This window comes from Tetrao urogallus (assembly GCF_951394365.1).
Source record: "Tetrao urogallus genome assembly, chromosome: 8".
NCBI lineage: Eukaryota > Metazoa > Chordata > Aves > Galliformes > Phasianidae > Tetrao > Tetrao urogallus.
The window spans coordinates 399,754-423,199 of record NC_136821.1 but is presented as its reverse complement, the minus strand read 5'-3'; the positions used below and the strand labels follow the sequence as shown (position 1 = coordinate 423,199).

The 23,446-nt window shown below is 41.5% G+C and overlaps 1 protein-coding gene across 4 annotated transcripts in view; it reads left to right on the top strand.

Moving 5' to 3' along the window:
• The window catches only part of PKP4 (plakophilin 4), a gene marked incomplete at both ends in the record, with an annotated part of 46,153 nt that extends 27,689 nt beyond the window's left edge, over positions 1 to 18,464 (top strand). For 3 of the 4 annotated variants that reach the window (XM_079539388.1, XM_079539387.1, XM_079539386.1), the window contains 14 exons: positions 190 to 410; positions 1,539 to 1,667; positions 4,925 to 5,138; positions 6,278 to 6,461; positions 7,850 to 7,967; positions 8,450 to 8,641; positions 8,775 to 8,948; positions 9,653 to 9,803; positions 11,869 to 12,064; positions 14,119 to 14,203; positions 14,305 to 14,422; positions 16,732 to 16,863; positions 17,602 to 17,675; positions 18,216 to 18,464. In XM_079539388.1, coding sequence (XP_079395514.1) covers positions 190 to 410; positions 1,539 to 1,667; positions 4,925 to 5,138; positions 6,278 to 6,461; positions 7,850 to 7,967; positions 8,450 to 8,641; positions 8,775 to 8,948; positions 9,653 to 9,803; positions 11,869 to 12,064; positions 14,119 to 14,203; positions 14,305 to 14,422; positions 16,732 to 16,863; positions 17,602 to 17,675; positions 18,216 to 18,464 — 2,237 coding nt within the window. The remainder of the gene's footprint in view (positions 1 to 189; positions 411 to 1,538; positions 1,668 to 4,924; positions 5,139 to 6,277; positions 6,462 to 7,849; positions 7,968 to 8,449; positions 8,642 to 8,774; positions 8,949 to 9,652; positions 9,804 to 11,868; positions 12,065 to 14,118; positions 14,204 to 14,304; positions 14,423 to 16,731; positions 16,864 to 17,601; positions 17,676 to 18,215) is intronic. The other variant, XM_079539389.1, reaches the window with a different exon arrangement.
• Positions 18,465 to 23,446: the final 4,982 nt, after the last annotated feature.

Genomic DNA, 23,446 nt, shown 5'->3' with positions numbered 1-23,446 from the left:
CAGCCAGCCTCTCTGCCTTCTCCGGGATGTTGAGTAACTGTTCCCTTATAACTGGCGGCAGCTTTCAACGTTGAGCACTATGCACCTTTTTTAGACTGATTTTTTTGCTTACACTTTTAACTTTGTATTGTCTCTTTTCTTCAATAGACATTTGTTACCTGGTTTGTTTTAATACTAATTTTATACTAGGAGTTGGAAATCTGCAAAGATCATCCAGTCAGCGTAGCACACTCACATACCAAAGAAATAATTATGCTCTGAACACAACTGCTACCTATGCGGAACCCTACAGGTCAATGCAGTACCGACTGTCAGAGTCTGGCTATAACAGGCTGCAGCACGCAGCGCCCGCCGACGATGGGACCACACGATCTCCATCCATAGATAGCATTCAAAAAGACCCCAGGCAAGTCCACTTGTGTTTCGAGAACCGAACGTTCTTTATCATAAGATGATATTTACTGTATTTGTGAGAGAAGTCTATCGTTGCCATAGGGATGGTCACCCTCTGGAGCAGATCGAGGTGGCCCACGCTCTGTGCTTGTCAGTATTGAAGATGCATTTAGGTAACGCCCTGGGTAATGCGCTGCTAATGTTTGCTTAGCCAAAAGCGATCGGGCAGTTGGGCCAGATGACCTCTGAAGGTCCCCTTCAGCTGAGTTATTCTTTTCTACTGTTGTTAGGGAGGAATAAATCTCGAAGTAGTTGTTGAGTGACTCAAACCAGATGAGTAACCAAACTTACCTTTTCTGATGAGTGGATTCTGGGGTGATCTGACAGGACAGGCTGCGTTAGCCTTTGAATAGCTATTCAGTACTCTTCTTAGCACATCACTTCCTTAGGGTTTTGAGAATAGAAAAACTTAAATGCTGCTACTTTTTTTCCTTAACCATTCCTTTACAAAAAGAAGAAAATGGCCTAACAACAAATGGTAATGGTAATTTTTCATCTGGGAATTGGGCTTAAGTATGCTTAATGACTTCTCCAGGATTTGACTACACAAAACTGCTGCGTTTGATAAAGTTTGATTAAAGTTATTTCAAGTTTAGTATTCCTGATTAACTCAAGTCTTTCAAATTTACTGCATCTGATGATGAAATCTTGAGACTGCACAGCTTTTGTTCAAGTACAGTTGCCTTCAAATAAGAACACTGAACGCTGAGGAAAAGATATTGCATGAGGATACGCACTTAAGTGGCAACGTTCAGTGTGCATCTTGCACTATATATTTCAGCTGACAGACATTTATACTTAGTTGCAGTGTTTTAGTTGGTATAGTTTTAATATGTATATCTGTGTTGTCAACAACCAAACTAACTCAAGAGTACAGAAGACGAAGGGTCCTTTTCCACGAAGAAGACTAGAAGCTGATGTGGCATAGTTATTCTAATGTAGTTGGTTTTCCTCCTACTCTCAATACTCCAAAACAAAAACAAGTTATTTACAATACTTAAGATACTCTAGTAGTTTTACTTAGTAAATAAATGTACATTTGTCACTAATGCCTTTCCTTCACTGTGTTCGTCCAATGAAGGGAGTTTGCTTGGAGAGATCCAGAACTGCCTGAAGTCATTCACATGCTCCAACACCAGTTCCCATCGGTCCAGGCGAACGCAGCCGCCTACCTTCAGCATTTGTGCTTTGGAGACAACAAAGTGAAAACAGAGGTACTGTAGTGAGAGTATTTCTGATCCAGGGGAAGCTATAAACTAAAAGAGCAACTGGAGCTCTGGTCTTTGTTTTCCTTTCTTGTTGCAACACCATATTCTGGAGCTTGTGTGTTTCTGTTTGCGCTAAGTGTACATTCGTATTGAAGTACACTTGTGTTCAGATGCGTGGAATTGCAGACAAATACACACACATCTTTCCTGCATAGCAGCTGGAAGTGATGTGGATAAATCTAATGTTGGGTAGTGTAATCTAGCAGAAAAATGGAGTACATTTCTTGACACCTGTGTTCATGGAACCTGTTGATGTCTGTAGACAAATTCTAAAGGAATTTGCTTTTTCATTCATATGTGGGTTTTATTTGTTATTTTCATAATAAATATCATGTAAATAAAGTGTTGATGTAAGTTCTGCAAGAAGCTAACCTAGCACAACTCGCTGTTGCTCAGTGGTGGTAGTTTCGATCTTTGCTAAAGATGGCAGCGATCAGAAGATGTAGGCAGGCTCATAGGCAGTCTTGCCATTTTTTAAGAGGTGGGACTGCTTACGTAGGAGTTCTTGGGATGTTATTTATCTGTGAATGTTATTCTGTAAGATCTTGTTTGTTCCCTTTTTATTTTCATTGTTACAGGACTCGTTTGGGAAATTATAAAATGTCTGCTTTATTTTTTCTCAAAAAAGCACAAACAGAACAGCAACATGACACATTTAAGCACTGTCTGAGTGTGATATTAACTTCCCCATTGTATCTGAAGTAGCATCTCAGTTGTTTACCCTACTTAGCACTGCAGCTATTTGGTATCTGACATGCTTTACTAGCAGGTTGAGTACCAAGTACCGTAGCTGTATGGTACCATTCAGAGAACGTTTCCCTCAAAGCAGAGGCCAGCAGCCAGTATTATTTATGATAGGAAAGAATCATGATTAATTTATTGCCAAGGTCTGTAAAGCTTTCTTTGAAGATTGCATCAACTTCGTATTTTTGTTAATTATTTAGATTTATTATTTTATTGTTGTGATGAAGACCAGATAAGTTTTCCAGACTAGACAAATATTAAAAGCATTTGCAAAACAAATTAAATGCCTGCACGTGTTTCATGCTGAAACATGAAGGTAAGCATAAGAGGAAAAAAAATAATTTAAATTAACTATGAAAATGCTCAGAATTAATAAATTATACTCTGATCTAATGAATATCTGCCTGAATTAGTTTTTTTATAAATGTATTCCATGGTACTCTGTTGGTTCAATAATGTACCATTTTGTGAGTGGCTTCCAGTTGGTTTGTTTTGGTTTTGTTTGTTTGGGGTTTAATTTATGAATGGAGTTGCTGTTCGGAGAAGCAACAGCTGCTACATTTAAATATATTTAATGACTCAGTAAAACAAAATTCTCAGGAATGATTTTTTAACTCCAGTTTCATCTTGAATTATATGCACAAAAACTGCATCTCATCCTGGAAAAATGGTGCATCTGTTGTGTCACTTGGAACTTGATGGGAGTTGTGGATGTGTGTGTAACGGTGTGTCAGCACAACAGCGACTCAAACGTACTAAGAGAGATTAAGCAGGCCCAGAGGAGGGCCATGAAGCTGATCAGAGGGCTGGGGCACCTCTCCTGTGAGCTGGGAGGGGAGAAGGCTCCTGGGGGGACTTCATAGCAGCCTTCCAGTACCTGAAGGGCCTGCAGGGAAGCTGAGGAGGGACTTTTATAAAAGGGGCACCTTTATACAGGGTGGGTAGTGACAGGACAAGGGGAAATGGTTTTAAACTGAAGAGAGTAGATTTATTCTAGATATTAGGAAGAAATTCTTCACTGTGAGAATGGTGAGACACAGAACGGGCTGCCCAGTGAGGCTGTGGATGTTCCCTCCCTGGAAGCACTCAAGGCCAGGCTGGATGGGGCTGTGAGCAGCCTGGGCTGGAGGGAGGTGTTCCGTCCTGCAGCAGGGGGTTGGAACGAGATGGTCTTAAAGGTCCTTCCAACCCAAACCACTCTGTGATTCTAAGTGGAAATGACAGTTATTTCTTGCTTCTGTTCTTCAGCAGCATAAAAATTATTAGCATTAAAAGGAAATAGCACCTTAAAAATATTTGTTTCTACCAGCCTCCTGCATTTACTTTGTATGAGATAAATAAACTATAGCCCAGTGCTCGTGGGGCTTCAGACCCATGGTAGCTACAGATGTGGCCAGAGGAATCACCTGGGACTTGAAGGCCACTGGTGCCCTCAGCTAAGGGCTCCTTTTGTTGCAGCAGCGGCTTCACGTGGCTGATCAACGCCAAGCTTTGTATGTCTGGGTTTTATAACATACGTGGTAGATACTAGGTGTGGAACTGTTTCCTTTTGAAACAATACACTTTCATTTTGAAGAATAAACTTTTTGAACAGAGGTCTAGAAAAAATGTACACGTCATCAGTCTTTTCTTTTAATCTACTTCGGGTGTGATTCGACAGGCAAAACAGCCTGTGGGACCTTCAGGTTGGGTGTTGGGTTTGTTTTCGAAGCCTCTTCAATCTGTCTGCTGCTAGGGACAGATGAAGCTATTCATCATTACGATACCCAGTGCCAATTTCCAAGAATGTAATAGAGAAGGGGCTGGTTTTCAGAGCATCAATTTTAACAGATTTGGCTAAACTTCAGTTCTGTTTCCATCAAGTGTTGTTTTATTCACCTTGTGCTGTGGCCAATTGAAGTGAACGTTAGAGTGAAAAATTCATGGAAGCTGGTACATATCAGTGTATTTCAAATGGCCTTGTGTCTTGCCAAGCTAATGGATGTGTCACTTAGAATAGAAAAAGGGCCTCTTTAAATGTGGTCCTGTGCTGAAGTAGAGAACCCCCAGGACTGCAGTTTCACTTGGAGCTGAATGCTTGGCCCAGAACCACTTCCTGGGTAAGAAAAGGAGTTGGTTGTATTTCTTCTGCCTGGGATTTCCTTCTGGGGCAGCAGCAGTTCAGCAGCTGCAGGTGTGGGGGTTTTCATATGCCAACTTCAGTATATTCTGTGGATGGTATGGCATAAATTTACTGTACAATGCTAAAATAGTGCCAGGTTATAACAGACCTATCTAATACTGCAAATAACTCGTGTAAAAAAATTAGCCTTTTGATGTGGATTTTTAACTCAAAATAATGTTAATCTTAAAATAGAAGAATAGTAGGATATCCTGCCTTTAAAAATAAAAGCCTTTTAAAACCATAGAGTGAAATGCATGAAAGCAGCAGGCGCTGATATTCCTGTCCTGTTTCCCAGGTGTGCCGGCTGGGAGGGATCAAACACCTGGTGGATCTCCTGGATCACAGAGTCCCCGAGGTTCAGAAGAATGCATGTGGTGCACTGAGAAACCTTGTGTATGGAAAGTCTACAGATGAAAACAAAATAGCAATGAAGAACGTTGGTGGGATCCCTGCACTTCTACGATTGTTAAGAAAATCTGTTGATGCAGAAATAAAAGAGCTCGTAACAGGTATGTTTTGGATAGAGACCAGTGCAGAACTATAGCATAGATAATGCTTCTGATGTGGATGAGACCTAGAAATAATTGATAAGTGACTGGAATTGAGTATATTAGCTGGATTTTTATTTGTGCATTAGTATTTTGTCAATACAAAACCACGTATTTTGATTACTAATAGTTAAAAGCATTAGCATAGAAGTACAGATTCATGGGGAGAAGTGAATCCTGAGGTTACTACCCCAAAGTTCCAAAGTAAATTTTGTCCCAGTGTGATGCTCCTACAATCACAGCCAGGCCTCAAGTCAACATTTCTTTTGCTCCTAGCCTAACTTTTATTACAGGCACCTTTTTTTTTTTTTTTATCAGCTGCTGTGAACAGTTTTAAGATCCTGCGGAATTCAAAAGACAAAGGCAAACTGTGTATGTGCATTTTACAGTTTAGGTTAATAGTTGGAAATACGCATCTTCTACAAGGCTCTCAGTGTCCAGACTGTACTAGAACAGTCATGGCAAGCACCTGTGTGCTCACCCGCAGCTCTGGATTGTGAGGCACTGCATTTAGCTTATAGGCCATGAGTCTGGCACTTGTTGCAGACAGAAAGAATAAATGACTTAAAGTTCTAATTGATGAAGGAGCTCTGTTTCCTTCAGAAGAAACTGGATCTGTTGAGTATTGCATACCTGTCAGGCAGCAGAATGAGCTATACCTTAGGAAAGGGGAAGGAACATTTCCTGTCAGTCAGCATATGTTTCAGCTGGGTTTCTTTCCTTAAGTAAAAGAGAAGAATATTTGTTCATGAATGTGCTTGCTTTCCTTCCCAGCACTGTGGAAGGATCAGTTGCTGCTCTGTTAGGGCTCTCTGTGGGGGCTGTCCTCTCACCTTCCTGCTCCTTCATCGAAGAGATCGCAGCCTGGACAGTCAGCCAGGATGGGGGATGCCAAATACATCAACTTGAATAGGAGAAAATGTTACATCAGGGTGAAGCAAATCCTTTTATGGCAGCTTTGCTGACTATTTATGGACTGTTACTCCAACTAAATGCATAGGCAAATTATCTTTCTCTTGTTAAAAGCAAGGTCTGTTAAGTAGCCAGTATTGCTGCATATCTGTTACCTCAAGTGACCACAATGGAAATCTTTTCTTAAGGGGTGCTCTGGAACTTGTCTTCATGTGATGCGGTGAAGATGACAATCATTAGAGACGCTTTGTCAACGCTGACAAACACTGTGATAGTGCCACACTCCGGGTGGAACAGTGCCTCCTTTGATGATGATCATAAAATTAAATTTCAGACTTCCCTGGTTCTGCGCAACACGACGGGATGCCTGAGGTAACCTCCTGTTCTACAGCACCCCATGGTACACAACAGCCCTGCTTCCCACCAGGTCCTCCTTACCCTTAATCTTTAAGGCAAAATTGCTGTTGCGTTCCATTTAATTCTATCGTTTGGACAGCTTTCATTTATTTTTTTTCTGTATTAAGAGAATATGAAAAGTACAAAGTCACCAAGAGGTGTTAATTATAATGGCTAGTAATTAAATTTTGGCTGGTTTTTGTATGAAGTGGAACTGATCATTGTACTTTTCCCATCTGAAATACTGCTGGTTTTGCACTGTGCTTATGGCTCGTGAGTTTTATGTGTCTCTAGTGATTATTTCCTAGGAATATGTTTACAAACATTTTCTATATATACAAGTAATGTTTGACTATTCCCTTTGTGGATTTCTCAAACAGCAATAAGAAGAAAAGTACTCATCTGAATAATAAAATATGAAACTAAAACATCTGAAAAGAGAAATCAAAGACCCAGGGCAGCATATGAGCTATTTCTGTTCATTTGTACGTTTCTTTATCACTTCAATTTATTACTTTTCAAACTTTTCCATTAAGCAACACAGTAAGACCACTGTTTTTCAATAGATACACTGAAACTGCTTTCTATTTTCTGGTAACCCTTCTATACTCCAGAATATTTTCACATACTGCTATTTTTTATTTATTGGGTTATTTTTCACGGCAAGGTTCACACTGTTGTTGGAACATTCAGTGCTAGTATAGCACCTAGAGAACGTGCACCTTCATGGTCAGCATGCAGACTTAGCAGCAGTCTGGTCTCACAGCACACCCACTCACCACGTGCATGTCAGGATTTGCAGGGTGGTTGCCTCAGAAGCAAGTAATTGTCTGCATACCCTTTGCTGCTTACTCTGAAGCACAGTGCAGCCTGTTCCTTTCCCCACACCCTCGTTTATACTTCTATGTATGCATATTACAAATGTTAGTGGCATTGCACCATACAACACAGCACTGAATGAATCCAGTCTTACGACGAGGCAGCAAAGGGTATTTTAACAGAGACGAGCCCAACACCTATCCTACAGCATACATGCTGTATTTTTGTGCTACTGCGACAGAGACAGCTTGTGTGGAAGAAGTCTGTGAGAAAGGCATTCTCTTTATGGCTTGTTTTGTTCCTGAGTCAGTTCTACCTTGGAATTATCATTTGAATCTTATTCATCTCTTAGGAAAGTTGGGAGGGGGGTTGCTGCACCAAATGGGATGTTTGCTTTTAACTTCTCTAAGTCAGCTATTATTATTATTCTGTTGGGGTTTTGCTTGTTTAAAAAAAAAATGAAAAAGTCATCTGCAAACTGTCTGATAAATGATGTCTGTCTGTCGGTGGGTGCACCGCATTCGTTTCTCATTTTGACTGTTTAGGAATCTGAGCTCTGCAGGGGAAGAAGCCCGGAAGCAGATGAGGTCCTGCGAAGGGCTGGTTGATTCACTGCTCTATGTGATCCACACCTGTGTGAACACATCGGATTATGACAGCAAGGTGTGTGCTCGGTTCATCTGAGGGATTTCTAATGCTAATCTATGTGTCTGATCTGATCTCTTGGGGTTTGTGTAGTGCAGTTTCTCACTGCGATGTTTTTAACTCAGCTGGTCGTCTCTCAGCCCCAGGTCACTGATGCACAATCAAATTCTGTCCCGTAATGCAGTCGTAATTTGTCCTGGACTATTCACTTCTGCCAAGTATTCATTCATTTAATAATAAGCTCTCATGCTTTTCATTTGCAGGTTACTAAAACCAGTATAGTAGGGAAGATTATTGTAAATATTTTCATGTTTGGTGATATCAGGAGAGAGATTGCAGTTTTCCCAAAGAAACAAGTGTAATAATGTCCAAGGCACAGAATTAGAATGTGGTGCTTGCGCTTTAGGATACCTTTTCATCTGTGCTTAATCTGTTTGGTGTGTTTCATCACTACATGAGAAAGCAACAAGTTACGTGATGTCTTTACAATTTGGTTTCAGACAGTGGAGAACTGCGTGTGCACCCTGAGAAACCTTTCCTACCGCTTGGAGCTGGAGGTGCCTCAGGCACGTCTGCTGGGCATCAATGAACTGGACGACTTGCTGGGAAAGGAGTCACCGAGCAAAGACTCTGAGCCAAGCTGCTGGGGGAAAAAAAAGAAGAAGAAAAAAAAAACTTCACAGGAGGACCAGGTTTGCCTTTTTTCTTTGATTACAAATGTTTAAAATGCTTAGCTAACGATGAACGAAACTTGAAGAAAGATGCCATACATTGAATGAAAATACAGAGGCTTACTGTACTTACAAATACGTATTCATTTCTCAGTGGGATGGAGTTGGCCCTATACCTGGATTTTCCAAGTCTCCTAAGGGGGTAGAAATGCTGTGGCACCCATCGGTGGTAAAGCCGTACCTAACGCTTCTAGCAGAAAGCTCCAATCCAGCCACTCTCGAGGGCTCTGCAGGATCTCTCCAGAATCTTTCTGCTGGCAACTGGAAGGTACCTGAATTCCTGCTCTTCCTCCTGTTTCTTTGTAGAGTGTGGCATCAGATCTTACGTGCTATGAAGCTGTTATTTCTGCCATGAAAGGCAATGTCAAAGATGGTAGGCGGGAAGAGCAATCTGGAAACTGTACAGTCAAAATGTATAGGCAGTAATAACACTTCGTAACATCAGCACTGTGGTATGTGGTATATTAGTTACGAGTTTTAAAAAGTTGTATTTGCTTTTATCATTTTTATTTCCATGTATTGCTGCTTATGGCTCTTGCACACAATGTTTTACAATGGCATTAGGTGAGAATATTTCATTAATGTTATGTATTTGTCACAGAGATGGAGAAAATGCTAATTGCTTTCTTTGCTGTAGAAAACCAGATAAGGCTGCTTAATTTTATGCCTGTTTTAAAGTTGGCCCTTTTTAAGAAAAGTACTTCTCCTTCTTCAGTAATTTGTCATCTATTAGGACGTTTTGTCTGTTACATCATTTCTTAAAATGTTGTGCCATAGCAGGAATGAGTGAAAAAGAGCAGAGTCAGCCCTTTTTCATAATGATAAAGGGAAGCATTTAACTGTTAACATATCATCTTTGCACTGGAAAATGTAAAGATGTCCTTAAAATGCTTAAGAATTATCATCTAATAAGAGACAATTTCAGTCAGAATGTCGCAGTAGATCTGCAGCTAACTTGGAGCTCTGTTACAGTTTGCAGCATACATTCGAGCTGCTGTAAGGAAAGAAAAAGGACTGCCCATCCTTGTGGAACTCCTGAGGATGGACAACGATCGAGTCGTTTCATCTGTGGCAACCGCCTTAAGGAACATGGCGTTAGATGTTCGGAATAAGGAGCTTATTGGTGAGTCCAGAGCTGTGAGAATGGAGGATAAGTCTGACCTAATATTGAAAGAGTACAAGGGGAGATTCTACCAATGGAAATAGCATACTTGATTTTACTGTATCACGTCACTTGTGCCCCAGAAATTAATCTTTCTGACAACAGGAGCTTTCCACAGTAATACCGTTCCTTTGGTTTGCCTTTAGCCATCTTGCATGCCTGTCTCTTCACAATGGGCTGAAGTGACCTCAAATGAACTGGACAGGAAACTGTCAGTACAAAATATGATGGAAAACACAACTCTGCTTCCTTGGAGCTAATAAATGGTAACCTGCTGAGAGGGCTTCAGGGTCCCTTATGAGTACTAAGAGAACAGGACAGCACTGCTGCCAGAGCACCAGTAGATACTTTAATAGTGCTGCAGAGGGAGAGAGGGGAAAAATCCTCTGCTAGTGAAATATTTCCACCAAAACCCAGATGTAGAGCAGTGTATATATGCCTTTGCTGAATTAAGTAATCAGTGAGGATGTTTGCTAGAACTTAATGGTTTTCTTCTGACAGTATTAATATTTAACGTTTAAAGCTCTCATCTATGCCTTTCTCATCTACCCTTTGAAAACAAAAGTAAAAACTTCTCCTGCCTTGGTTAGGAATCTGTCTACTATGGCAAGTGTTGACCATGCGTTGCTTCTGTGGCCCAAAGGAACCTGCTAACTCATGGGAAGATGTAAAGATGTTTGACTTTTCTAACAGGAATTTTCTATATTGTAGGCTAATGGGGTAAGCATGCAATAGTTATTATACAGATAAGAGATAGTTATTCTCAAAAAAATAAATGCAGTTGAAAATTATGTATTTCTGGAGCTTTACCATCTGGGATGTTCAGAACATGTTTGCATGCAGAGCAGGTATTATATCCATAAAAGATTAGGAGAAAAACATGTGCTTACGTTCCATTGCATCAGCCATATACAGGCAATACTCTGTGATAATCTATTTTCAGAACTTTTCCTTTCCCTCACAGCAGAACTTGTCAGTTAGGAACGTCCCTCCACCTGTGCTCTCTCTGTCAAAGCTTTAGCAATCAAAGAGTTATTGGCTTTGTAGGCATAAAATATTCTGAGAAACAAAGTGAGTCAGAACCTAGCCCGTGCCAGTGCCCTGTTTTATACAACTTTATTGGCATTTGTTGGTGCAGAGCTCTCAGTGATTGAATCTCTGAGGGGGAAAAGGTTATTTAAAAGAATGGGTACTCTAACAAATAGCAGTATAAGATGCGATGTGGAAACCTGTGTTGCTGAGCTTGCCAAAACATTGGCAGTGACAGAGTAGTACTGTGTACAGCCTTGTTGGTGGGAACTTTCCACTGTGTTTGAAAAGAAGTTGCTTTGGTGTGCAGAATTTATTTTTGGATAAAATTTTTCCCCAGAAACGTTATGCAATTAGACAGCGAAGGGCTTTGAGACAGGCTTCTTCATCAAGCACCGCGGCGTACAAACACAAGTCTTCACTAAAATCAATTAATAATCATTTAATTATCAACAGGATCTAAACAGGAAAAGAAAATAAGAAACACTTCGGCTTTACTTGATTTCCTTTGTTTGCAGTGTGATTATCCCTGTCAGTAACTGAAACTGAAGGAGCTGAGATCTGATCTCTTGTGGCTGACAAACAGGGTGAACAGAATGTCAGAAGGAAAAAGGCCCACATGGCTGTAAGGATTTCTTTAGCCCCCCCATAAATGAAGCTGAGGAATGTGCACAGCTCCTCAAATCGCATGAAATAATGTAATGTTTTCTCTTGAACAATTCTGCTTTCTCCAAATAATCTCTGTTTCCAAATGCTCCAGTTTTAATACCAAAATGCAGGTTACTTCTCATGGTTTTTAAGCCAGGAGAGAAGGGAGAAAAGTGATCTCTACTCTCACTTACGGTATAAAGTGTGAAGTCTTGGAGGTTTTCCATGGATTGGATCCGGTGTTCCATTTGACTGCTTTCAAATGCAATTTATTGTTAAGTCTTAGGATTTCAAATCTGAAGTACCAGAACATACGTTCTGACTTGGTTCTGTTGATGGGTTGTTACAGGCAAATATGCTATGCGAGATCTGGTGAATCGACTGCCAGGAGGCAATGGCCCAAGCATATTGTCTGATGAGACTGTAGCAGCAATCTGCTGCGCGCTGCATGAGGTCACCAGCAAAAATATGGAAAACGCCAAAGCCCTCGCTGATACCGGGGGGATAGAAAAGCTGGTGAACATAACGAAAGGAAGAGGTGACAGGCAAGTAGGCAACAAATGTCATACGTCGTCTGTTTATTTCATTCCAAATGTGTAAGAATGCAGGTAACCGGGGGGAGGGGGGAGTTTCAAAATAAAAAGAAATTTGTGAAAATCAGTTGGTTTTTTTGACTGTCCTGATCTGAGTAGCTACCAAGTCTGAGTCACGCTGGAACAGAAGAGGCAGTTGGTCTGGTACCTGCCATTCTTTTACAGTGTATTCCTTACAGCTTTTGGAGACTATTACAGGTGCAATTAATGGGGTCTATTCAGGGAAAAGAGTATTTAAAAACTTATCTTTTAAACACCTACAACATTAATGGAGTATTTAGAGCTTTTTGAAATGAGAACATGTTAACACCTTCATCAGGATATCTCAGTAACTATTAATTATATCCAGCGTGGCCAGTTGTTAGGCTGTGAGGAAAATCTGCCCTACCAAACAGTAACCTTGGCAGTGGGATTGTCTGGAATAGGACTGCGAGTGTTTGTTGATGGGTTCTGGCTGTCTGCAGACAGCTGCAGGTCTGTCTGTGCCACCTGGTGTGCTAGGGCTTCATAGGGCACCGTGGGCAGTAGCACTGAAACCCTTCAGAAAAATAGGTGGGTAGCAGAGCTTCACATCATGGGAATGCTGCAGTGTCTGAGTCATGCAGTGCCAGCACTAAGCCAGCCTCAGGGACTCCCTGTAGCTCTGATCAGGATCTCTGCTTTAACCTACTCAGCATATCTGATGGATCTCATGCTGGCTGGACTCTTGTATAAAGTAGAAAATCTTGGATCTCCCTTCTGTGGCCAGCAGAAAGCTGACTATCCAGTCAGCCCCGGGTTCTGTTCCCACTATTTGATCACGTAGCAGTGGGGAGGAAAGGATCTGCAGCTGTGCAGAAGTGCGAATTAAATGCACAGCATTTTTATCAACATCTGTCTGAAAAGAAACTGTGGACTGTATTTTGTGTATCTGTGATTTATGATAGTTTGTATGTTCAAGGTGTCAGCTGTGACTATAACTTTGTTGTTCTGTTGGGATTATGTGGAAAGTTGCTCTTACAACTATAGGAGAACAGGTACATAGAAGAGATCTGGAGGAAATGACCCCAAGTTATGCTAGGAGAGGTTGAGGTTGGCAGTTAAGAGGAATTTTTTCACAGGGAGGCGGTCAGGCATTGGGATGGGCTTCCCTGAGTGACAGTCAGTCCCCGTCATGGAGGTGTGCAAGAGCCAGGGATGCAGAGCCAGGGGACGTGTGGTAGGGGAGGTGTATGGAGCTGATGGTTGAGATTCGTGGTTGTTATGAAGGTCTTTTCTGACCTACATGATTCTGTGACTGAAAATCTTTGAACAGCTTAGAAGTGGCTACTCATTGACTGACACTATGAACTGCAATTTTTTTCAGCTTTTTCAGTCATGTTTTTCTTTCAAAAAGTGTGTTTGGATGAATCTTCACACTGACAGGAGAAGGCACGTGTTTGACACAGATGTGCTGTGGAATTTAATTTCAAATCCCTTCTTCAGTACCAACAGCAGGCACGATGACATGACTGTTCTTCATAACAGGCAGAGCAATTCCCTCGCCTTGCTCTTGAGAATGGAAAAAGTCTTACTGAGCAAACCTCTCCTGTGGTAGCACAGCACGGGTTGGAGAACCGAGTCCTACTCGGAGGATGTTGGGACACATTCAGTACCAACTCTCTGTAATTTGCTATTTTTCTACTGCTAGGAACGCTGTATAAAATTTTAAAGCATATAGTCTCCGTTTTGTGGAATGTACTAAACGATGTTTCTTATCACAAAGTTTTGTCCTTGTGTATGATGACCACCTGTATTCCTCGCTTGGGTGAGCTGGAGAGAGAATTTCTAGGCTGAAGAGCGAAGTAACTGTCGTGTCAGTGTACATAGCCTTTGTTGACCCTGCTGACACTGCTGTACTGCAGGCAGCACTAAGAGCTGGCTTTCTTCACAGCTGCAAGGTTTAGGCTATTCCAGCACTCCAGAACACCATTCTGTTTTAGTGGAGTTAATGCTTTCTACTAATGCAATGTTTTTTATTTCCTTAGATCTTCACTGAAGGTTGTCAAGGCGGCTGCTCAGGTACTCAACACGTTATGGCAGTATCGAGACCTTCGCAGCATTTATAAGAAGGTAGACTGCAAAATTAGCTTACACTGGAAAATGGTTGTATAAAAACTCTTAAGCTAAGGTAAAGCAATAATTTATGTTCTTTGCTTTTTACCACTCCTCAGGATGGATGGAATCAGAGTCACTTCATTACACCGGTATCAACGCTTGAACGTGAGAGATTCAAATCCCATCCCTCGCTATCAACAGCCAATCAGCAGATGTCACCGGTCATGCAGTCAGGTCAGTGCAGACGCATGCAGAGATCTATTGAAGGGATACCTTGTATTTCATTAACTCAAACAGCCTTTGGGTTGACTTGGCATTCTAAAGCACAGAGGCCCTGCTGTGTTTTCTCTGTATTTAACCCTACGAACAGCAGTGCACAGGTGCTTCACGAGTGCTGTGTGTGACCATGTCTGATACTGCTGGCAAGTTTCACAGTGTGTCAGATGGTGGTGGTGTGCTTCCAGAACACCAGTAGACCCCAGCTGATAGCGGGCATGCAGCCGTGGGACCAGATTAGATGTAGTCCTAAGTGAAATCCTCAGTGCATGCTGCGTGGATATCTGGACTTTGTCACTGTTTCCCTCTACAAAATCACTGCTTTTCAGCTGCATGGCACTGCGGGTCAGGCCTCTTACTTAAAAGCACACAGAGCAAACCCACTAGTGAGGGACCTGTTTTTGTTCCATTATAATGAGCAAAACAAATGCAACACATCTTACTCTTCTGACTCCTCATTGTTGCAATAAGCTCCCTTTTGTTCCTTTAACATCTCCAGGAGTACGATCTAGATCTTTGTGACAGAACTGCCATGCAAGGCGTTCAGTGGATTTTGTATCCTCTGAATTTAGAGTTTTATTTCATCCAATTTGCCCTTCTATTTTTATGTGAGTAGATCTCTCTTACTACTGAGAAAAATACATTTGCCATTTGCTAAAATAATTTACCGGCTCCTACAATACAGTTGATTAATTACTTACATAAATAAAAGGAACAACACTCACGCTACTTTGTGAAATAGGTGACTGAGGGACCCAGGCTGGGATTTATTTTGCTGTCAACCATATCCTGTAGTGATCTGGGGAAAGACAGGACATCCTTCCTGCCCCGAGTTCCTCTCAGCCACTACCATTCAATACACAGGACTGATTTCTTCATCTGGTGTCAATAAACAGCAGACTACAGTCTTCAGTTCTAGAGCATTTTGTTGTCCTGATCTTTTTGGTCAGTTACATGTCTGGTTTTCTCCCAGTCCTTTGGGATCCTGAGAGATTGTCCTGAACAACCATCCCTTTTTCTCTCTCCAACCACATGGTACCAAAGGCAGTTGCTATGTACTCTTAGATCTAGTTGCTAAGTTGCACATACTGGTATCAAAACTGCACCTTGAATTTGTGGACTGTTTAGGCCACATATCTACAGCCAGAACCAAAAATACGTTCTCAATAGAAGCAGTGACACTGAAGCAAATTCTGCTCAGGCTCTGGGAACTACGAGCTTTCCCCGAAGCTCTCCTAAGAAATGCTAGCAGAATGACTGTGGTGCTCCAGTTCTGTGAGCTGCAGGTAGGAAATAAGATGGGAATTTCTAACATAATATTCTGAGGCTGTTGGACTTCAAAGAGCACTGAGCAGAAACTAACAGGAAGTGCCCGTTTTTCTGTTCCAGAGCATGACCAAGCTTAAACTATTAAAATGGAAGCTCAGTGCATAAAAATTATCTGCAGAGTACTGTGGGAACAGCCCTGCAGGTTGCAGCACACACAGCAGGTGTGGTAGAACGTTTGTACCTGGTCTGTAGCAGTTGTTCTTCATTAGGGTCACTCAGTGCACGCATTAAGTTGACCGCTTTCAGATGACACTCCCCCAGTTTAGCTTTTTTAGCCTTGGGCATGCTAGGAAAATATCAGTAATTAAGCTATTCTTAGCTCAAACCCAAAATTGTGAATATGATATAAAGGACACAACTACTGGAAGAAGAAAAACAGTTATCTGTGAAAAAGAAAAGAGGTAGTTGTACAAACTTTCTGCATCGTTCACTGTAATAAAAGCAATGGATTACATTGTATTGTTTTGAGATGGCTGTCAGCCAACAGGAGCTGACCAAGTGGCCAAGATTCACTTCTGTGTGATAATGAAAGGAAAATGGTACAAGCCTGTGCATGGGTGACTTCAGCCAGGCAGAGTGTAATGTTTTCTGACCTGTCCTGGGTGACATGGTGGACTTGAAAATTCTATTTAAGCATAACCTAAATACAATCATAAACTTTAACAATGAAATGGGTAAGGTCTCTTATTTCGAATCATTATGGAGTGGTGACTGGTTGTAAGAGCATCAGTGGCAATCTCATGGTGCGTTGGTGATAGCTCTCGTCATTGCAGCCCTTCGTACAGGAAAGGCTGTGCACTAATTTTGGCCATTACCCATGAGTTTGCTCATCTCGTTTGCTGATCCTTGGAGAAGGAAAGAATAAGGAGAGAAGAGAGAAGGTCGGGTTTGAGAAAGATGATCAGTCTGTACAATAACAGCCTTTCTTTTTGCATCAGTCGGCAGCACATCTTCATCACCGGCTTTATTAGGAATTAGAGAACCCCGCTCTGAATACGATAGAACTCAACCTCCTATGCAGTATTATAACAACCACGGCGATATCATTGCTCATAAAGACATCTACACAGGTAAGGCACTAGCTAGGTGACCTCCTAGCTGGAATAGGTAAATATTCCTTCTATGTGGAGTTTGTGCAATCATAATATGGACAGCTGCATTAGCAGAAATGTTGCTTTTAATGTTGTTTTCACTTTTATTCATAGCATGAAGAAAAAAAAAAGAGGTTTTTTATTTACCTGCTAATTACTTTAAAATTACAAACATCACCAGAATAACAGATAGTCTTTGAGGTCCCTTCCAAACCAAGCCATTTTTTGATTCTATGAATAAGAAGAGATCTGTTTATACACTGGGAAATGAAGTGCTTGGAAAACTTATTTTAGTTTAAAAATCTGTTGCAGAAAATTACTTTATTATACGCTTTATGTTATAATCAAACATTATTTTAATATGCATATATATCGTCATGTTATTGTAAAGCTATACCAGTATTTCACACTTTCCTGATTTTGCTTTTCCTTCTTCAAATCACAAAATAAGAGATGTCAGTAAAAAGGGAGAAATAAATTTCTCATTTTAAAGGTTATCAGCAGCACACATGCATGGAGAAAGGAAAAAAAGCATTGGGGTTTCTGCTTAACTACTGGTGAGGGATAACATTCACTTGTATCTTATGACCATATTATTAGTAAACTATAAAGTCTGCAGACTTAATTGTTGGAGTGCTACATAATTCTTCTAGATAAAATAAAAGCGCAAAGACAAAAAATAGACTGAAGTTGATGCCAAAACCTATTTTCTCACAGGTTCCAGCAAAACATCCCCAATTTACATCAGCTCCTATTCCTCACCAGCGAGAGAACAGAATAGGCGGCTACAGGTGAGTCTGAAATTTGGTTTTGGAGTGATACTGAAATGACTCGACTCAGCACATGGTGTTTTAGTGGAACGTTAAAGAGTTTAAGTACACTTTGCAGTGTCAGAGTCTTTTCTGCAGAGAGCTGAGCATTTCTGTCCTCAGCACTACGTAAGCTGTTGTCAGCTTACCGCCATTTTCTTTCTGTAGTCCCACATCCTTGTATGTTCTTGGCACGGTTGGATCTCAGACTGCTGTTCTGACTTGGCAGATATTTCTGCCAAGGTGCTGTATTTTCTACATGTGCCCTAAAACCTCAGCTGTGGATTGGTACTGGCTCTGCAGTGGATGCAGGTGGGTGACCTGTAGACAGGCTGAGAGGTTTTTCCTGCGTTAGTTTTATCTGGAGCCTTAGGGGTGTTTCATGCAGGTTTCGTCATTGGAAGAGCTACACTGAACTCTTCAGGGAGAGTTTTGTGCGTAATGTGTATGAGTTCTGAAAGCAAGCATTTTCTCTGTTTAATTACATTTTAAAAGTTTATTTTTCTTTCACGTTGTCAACAGCATCAGCAACTGTACTACAGTCAAGAAGATACCAACAGGAAAAACTGCGACGCGTACAGGTTGTACCTGCAGTCCCCACACAGCTATGAAGACCCATACTTTGACGATCGAGTTCACTTTCCTGCTACTTCAGACTACACAACACAGTATGGACTGAAATCAACCACAAATTATGTAGACTTTTACTCCACCAGACGATCTTCTTATAGAGCAGAACAGTACCCGGGTTCACCCGACTCCTGGGTGTAGCATCAAAGGAAAAAAAAACAACAGTGTATTTCTCATCGTGCTTGAGAAGAAGTGGAATGGCCTCATTTGATGTCTCGGTTATGAAATCTGAAGGTGAAATAAAAGAGGAAACGAGGAAGTCTTTTGGTTTGGGTTTTGGAGGGCATTTGGCTTTGGTTTGGGTTTTTTTGTTTTAGTTTTTGCTGGGGGTGTTTTTGGGTGAGGAACCGTCAGAGAGAAAATCTGGAAGGGATGCTTCTTTGCTCTGTTTAGATGTTAGGTATTATTACTTGTAGCTTCTGTAGTCTGGTGAGGGTGTGGGCGATGTGATGAAAGGTTTGAGAATTGAGTAAAATGAATTTGGAAAGTGCGTAGGTCAGAGCAAATTAAACCTGTTTTTTATGTGAATAAAAGTCTTGTTCTGATAGTTTGTACAGAAAAAATAAAATGGATGCCCTTGTTTTATTGATATTACTAAATGTCAAGATTGTATGCTATTATGTCGTGTAAATTTCTTTCATTGGTGTAAATATGGAAATGCCACATTGGTTTAAAGTGCCATCCATTTGTAATGCAGTGTGTCATTTTGAAAGAGATTTGAAACATCGTACACAAAAAAAAAAATCCAAGAAAATGTTATAAATTAAAAAAAATACAATTAATAGCATAATTTTGAAGCACAAAGTCCAGTCCAGCATACCTGCACCTCTCCCATTCCCATTCCCATTCTCTCTGCATATTTCATACAAAAACAAACAAAAAACTTCACTGCCATTTTCTATGCACATGGAAGAACAATAAATATGAAAGTCTCATCCGTGGAAAGCTGGTCCCTGTTCTTTTTTTCTGAATTATTTTTGGCGTGTGGAATTTCAGGAACAAATCCTGTGAATGCGAGGTGCAACTGCTTTTTTTTTTTAATCAGGTTAAATGCATCAGAATCGCTTTGGCCACTGTCCCAGCATTCCACAGTGCATGTGTTCCAAAGGTGCCAGCATGAACCACCAAAACATGAAGTTATTCCTACTCACCCTTTATTCCCCAATTACTTTGGCTACAGGCAATTGGGGTATGTTGGAACTCCATCCTGTGTTCTTCCCTGCACTCCTCCCCTTGTTCCCCCCAGTAAAATTTCTATCTTCTTGCTTTCAGAGAGTATAGTCTGTAGTTTGCACTTCCCTTGGATTTATTACAGTCCAAATGATTGATGATGTTAGTAACCATGGACTTTCCTCACGCTGTACAGTCTGTTGACTTTGTACTGTTCTTAGTTTTTCTTTCCCATCCTAGCAAATTTCTTCAGTTTTCAGTGTCTGCAAATGCCCCCGTTGTGTCGGTGCAGTGATGACAGCTAAAGGTAAGCAGAACTGCTCCAATTAAATTCACCTCTCCTTACTTGGTTGGGGGGTACTTCTGTCCCCTGGCTGTACGAGGGGAAAGAAACAAAGGGGTGAACAGCCCAGTAGAGGAAACAAGTTGGGTTTTAACCTCTGTTACAGAGCCAACTCCCCACTGATTGCAGCGTGATGTTACCGAGGGACAGCACTGTGCAGGTGGTGCCTTTTCTGTCCTGGACTTCAGTTTTCTCCTTTTAAGGTAGGAAAGAGTTTCCATTTAATTCAGTTTGAGTTTGTTTCTGGTAAGAACAGTTTGGTCACTGACAGTTCAGTGACAGTTCTCACTGCCTTCAGAGTCGTGTACAAGGTTTGCTACAAGGATGAATGCAGATCAGTGTTGATCATTTGGTACACCCACAACTGTACTGAGCCAGATGTATTTCTTTGGTACTGCGTTGTCCCACGGTGCTTTAAATTAGTGCTGGATAATGACAGGATCACAGTCTGCTCTGATTTCCTTGGAATCTGCTGACATCTTTGAATCATTCTTACCTCTCAGCTGAGACTTTAATTAGGATCAAAAGCAGCAAGGTGTGGGCGGGCAGCCAACTGGGATCTCCTGTGATGTGGCAGATCTATTTTGTTATGGTCATTTTCTTTGGTTTTTAATGGCCCCATCATCTGTGTATTTCCACACTTTGTCTTGGTACTGCATGATTACAGTCATCTCCACGGTATGCTTGTTGCTTAATTTCCCTTTATGTATGGTTTCAAACCAAATGCATGAAAGCGGGGAAAATCAGGGCACAATGTAATTTCTTTGCTCACCTTCAGGATGCAGGCTGGTGCTTGGGCCAGCCAAAGGGCTGGGAGTGTAAACGGAAGGCAGGGGCTTTTCAAATGCACTGTATTCATTGAGTTACATTCAGATTTATATTCTGGTGAGAAAAATAAAAGTTAACTACTTAAAACACCAATGTCCTTAGGACAGGGTGATGTTAATTTGGAAGTTAAAAAGTTAAACACTAGTAGTACCCTGGAAAATGTTCTTTATTTCCATCTTTCTAATAATTAAATTGTAAATGTGATGAAAGAAGTACTAAACCTTATCAAAATCGGAGAGTTAAATAGCTTACAGTTAGAACAGCTTGAGATGTTGAGTCGTGCAGTACAGCAGCACTGTGCTAGTCCTTTCCCTACGGACTGCAGAGGGCAACTAAGAGCAGCACTGACCTCAGTGAAGCAATTATGCTGACTAAATGCTGAACGATGGGAAAGAAGGGCTGAAGTTAACATGTCCACGATTCCTTCTCCTGAGGAGGAAGTGCCTGCTATGAACAAGTCAGGGAATGTCAGCCATCCCTGCACGCTCCTGGCTCTCGGCTGTCAGCCCCAGACTGGTGCCCTGGCTGCCGTGCAGCTGCTCCGCTCACTGGCAATGCGGGTTGGCCAGCGGCTCGCACCGCCTTCTGAAATTTCTCCTGTGCGTCAAAGACAGATGAGTGTTTTGGCAACATCCCAGGAGAAGCACTGAGCGACTCGGAGGGGCGCAGAAGCTGCAGGATGTGTGCCGCAGCACCAAGAAAGAACCGTGCCCAGGGCTGCAGTGAGACAGCCTGGCTGCGCGGCGGTGGCGAGGATGTGAGAGCTGCTGAGAGACAGAGCCTGAATGGGCCGAGCACAAAGTTACAGGCGCTCAGAGGAGGGCCGTGCAGCTGAGCCTGCGAGCAGCAATCCTGCTGCCATGAAAAATACATTGGCTACAAAAGTTAATTTCTAGTGGGCTTTTATTTGGAAAGCGTACAAAGCCTCTTCCTTACCCTGCTGCAGGGACTGTGGCACTGCTCTGTGCAGTTCTCATAGCCAGCAGTTTTCTCGTCTGCTGGCTTATCCAGTTACTTCCTGATTAAAGCATCCCGACTGTTTCACTTTGTGAAAATATTGATGACAACTTTGCAAAACATTACAGGAAAAGTTACAGGAAAAAAAAAGTGTTTGAAATCATCCTTTTTGGCAGTTGTTCTTTTTTTTTCTTTTTCTTAATATCTTGGCCTTTAATTGAGGCTAAGGACATTTTACACTGTATACCTAAGTGTGCTTTTCTACCTCGCAGCGTCGATATTCTGCTCAGCTTACTCCATACTGATTTCCCATATCACTGCAATATAATACTGGCATTTGCTTGTGTTCCCATGTTGGCAACCTGTGTGCAGTTGTGATTTTGTGATGGCTTGTGATGTTATCCTCAGAGCACGTTCTCTGGGCAGAACAGTGTGCACCACTAGCAGGTGATGAGTTATTTGCAACCTCCCCAGCACCATCACTGCAAGACAGAATGAAATCTTCCTTACAAGAAAATGACTTTGTGCTTCAATTAGCTCAAATATTTATAGCAGTCAGTCTGCTGCGATGTTTATCTCTGTCATCATCATTAGCATGTAATGAATGTTGTCTTAGGATCTTGCAGCAGCATCTTTTGGCCCTACAGTTCCTGTTATCACAGGAGAGTGTTTGGGTTTCTGAGTGAATTCGGCTGTGTTTATTGTGTGAATTTCACAACTCATCCAGACCCAACCGTGTTTCTGCATTAGAATGCCCAGTGTGCATTTGAAAGAAATTGATGCTTCAGTGAATGAAACGACTCAAGTCTTTTGCTTCGCTGAGTCAAATGACTCCAATGGAGTTTGCACAATTGGAGATTAGAGAGTTCAAGTAAGAAGTTATATTCCTGTGTGATGCTGTCTGCAATATGAGCTTTGCCAATTTCAGCTGATGGGCATGGAAATGTTTTTTTTCCTAAATTAAGTCTATGTCCTCATCTCTGATGTGATACATTTATGGATTTTTTCATGAGTTTTTCACAAAAAAAAAGGCCTGCTCAGAAAAGCTTACCTCCAGCCATGAAGGACGCAAAAAGCTCGAGCCTTAGTATATTTTAAGTCCTGGGGGGAAGTTGTCATCAGGTTTGGAACACGACGACCTTAAAGGTCCCTGCCAACCCAAACCTATGTTTATGATTACTTAGATTTTTTTATGGTATTTTAATTAACAGTAGAGTTGGCAATTATATCATAATTAGACTTGCTTGTGTAATCATCTGAGCTGTGCCACTTCCATAAAACCTAATCAGGTGTGTCTAAAACTGGAACACAGTAGAGGTCTTTCAGATCACCTCGCTGCAGGCACTCGCTGCTGACTGCTGCGGGGCACCCTAAATACTGGTACCTGTCATCTCAATACCAATTATTTCTGATGGTAAAAGTCTCCTTCATGTGGATTACATGAAAAATACAAGCAGCAGAGTATTTGGTGAGGTGATTTCCAGCTGGTTCCTTAAGGCATTTGTGAGTGCATTTCTCCTGACTGGGAGAGTGAAATGAATGATCTCCCTGTGCACCAAGTAATCATGCACTATGAGAAGAGATTGATCTCCTTTAGGACTAAATGCAAAAATCTGTGGCTCACATAGATGGCTCATAATCAAGTCACAGTTCATTCATCGTGTCCTAAATAAATCAGGCAATCAAGTAAATCCAGAATCAGCTGGTGCACCTCCAGAATGGGTAGAGATGCAGGAAACTGAGATCATCACGTCCCATGAAATGCTGACTGTTGAGAATTTTCCCTCTGCCCAAAAATCATTCGTCATATGTGAGTGCTTAACAT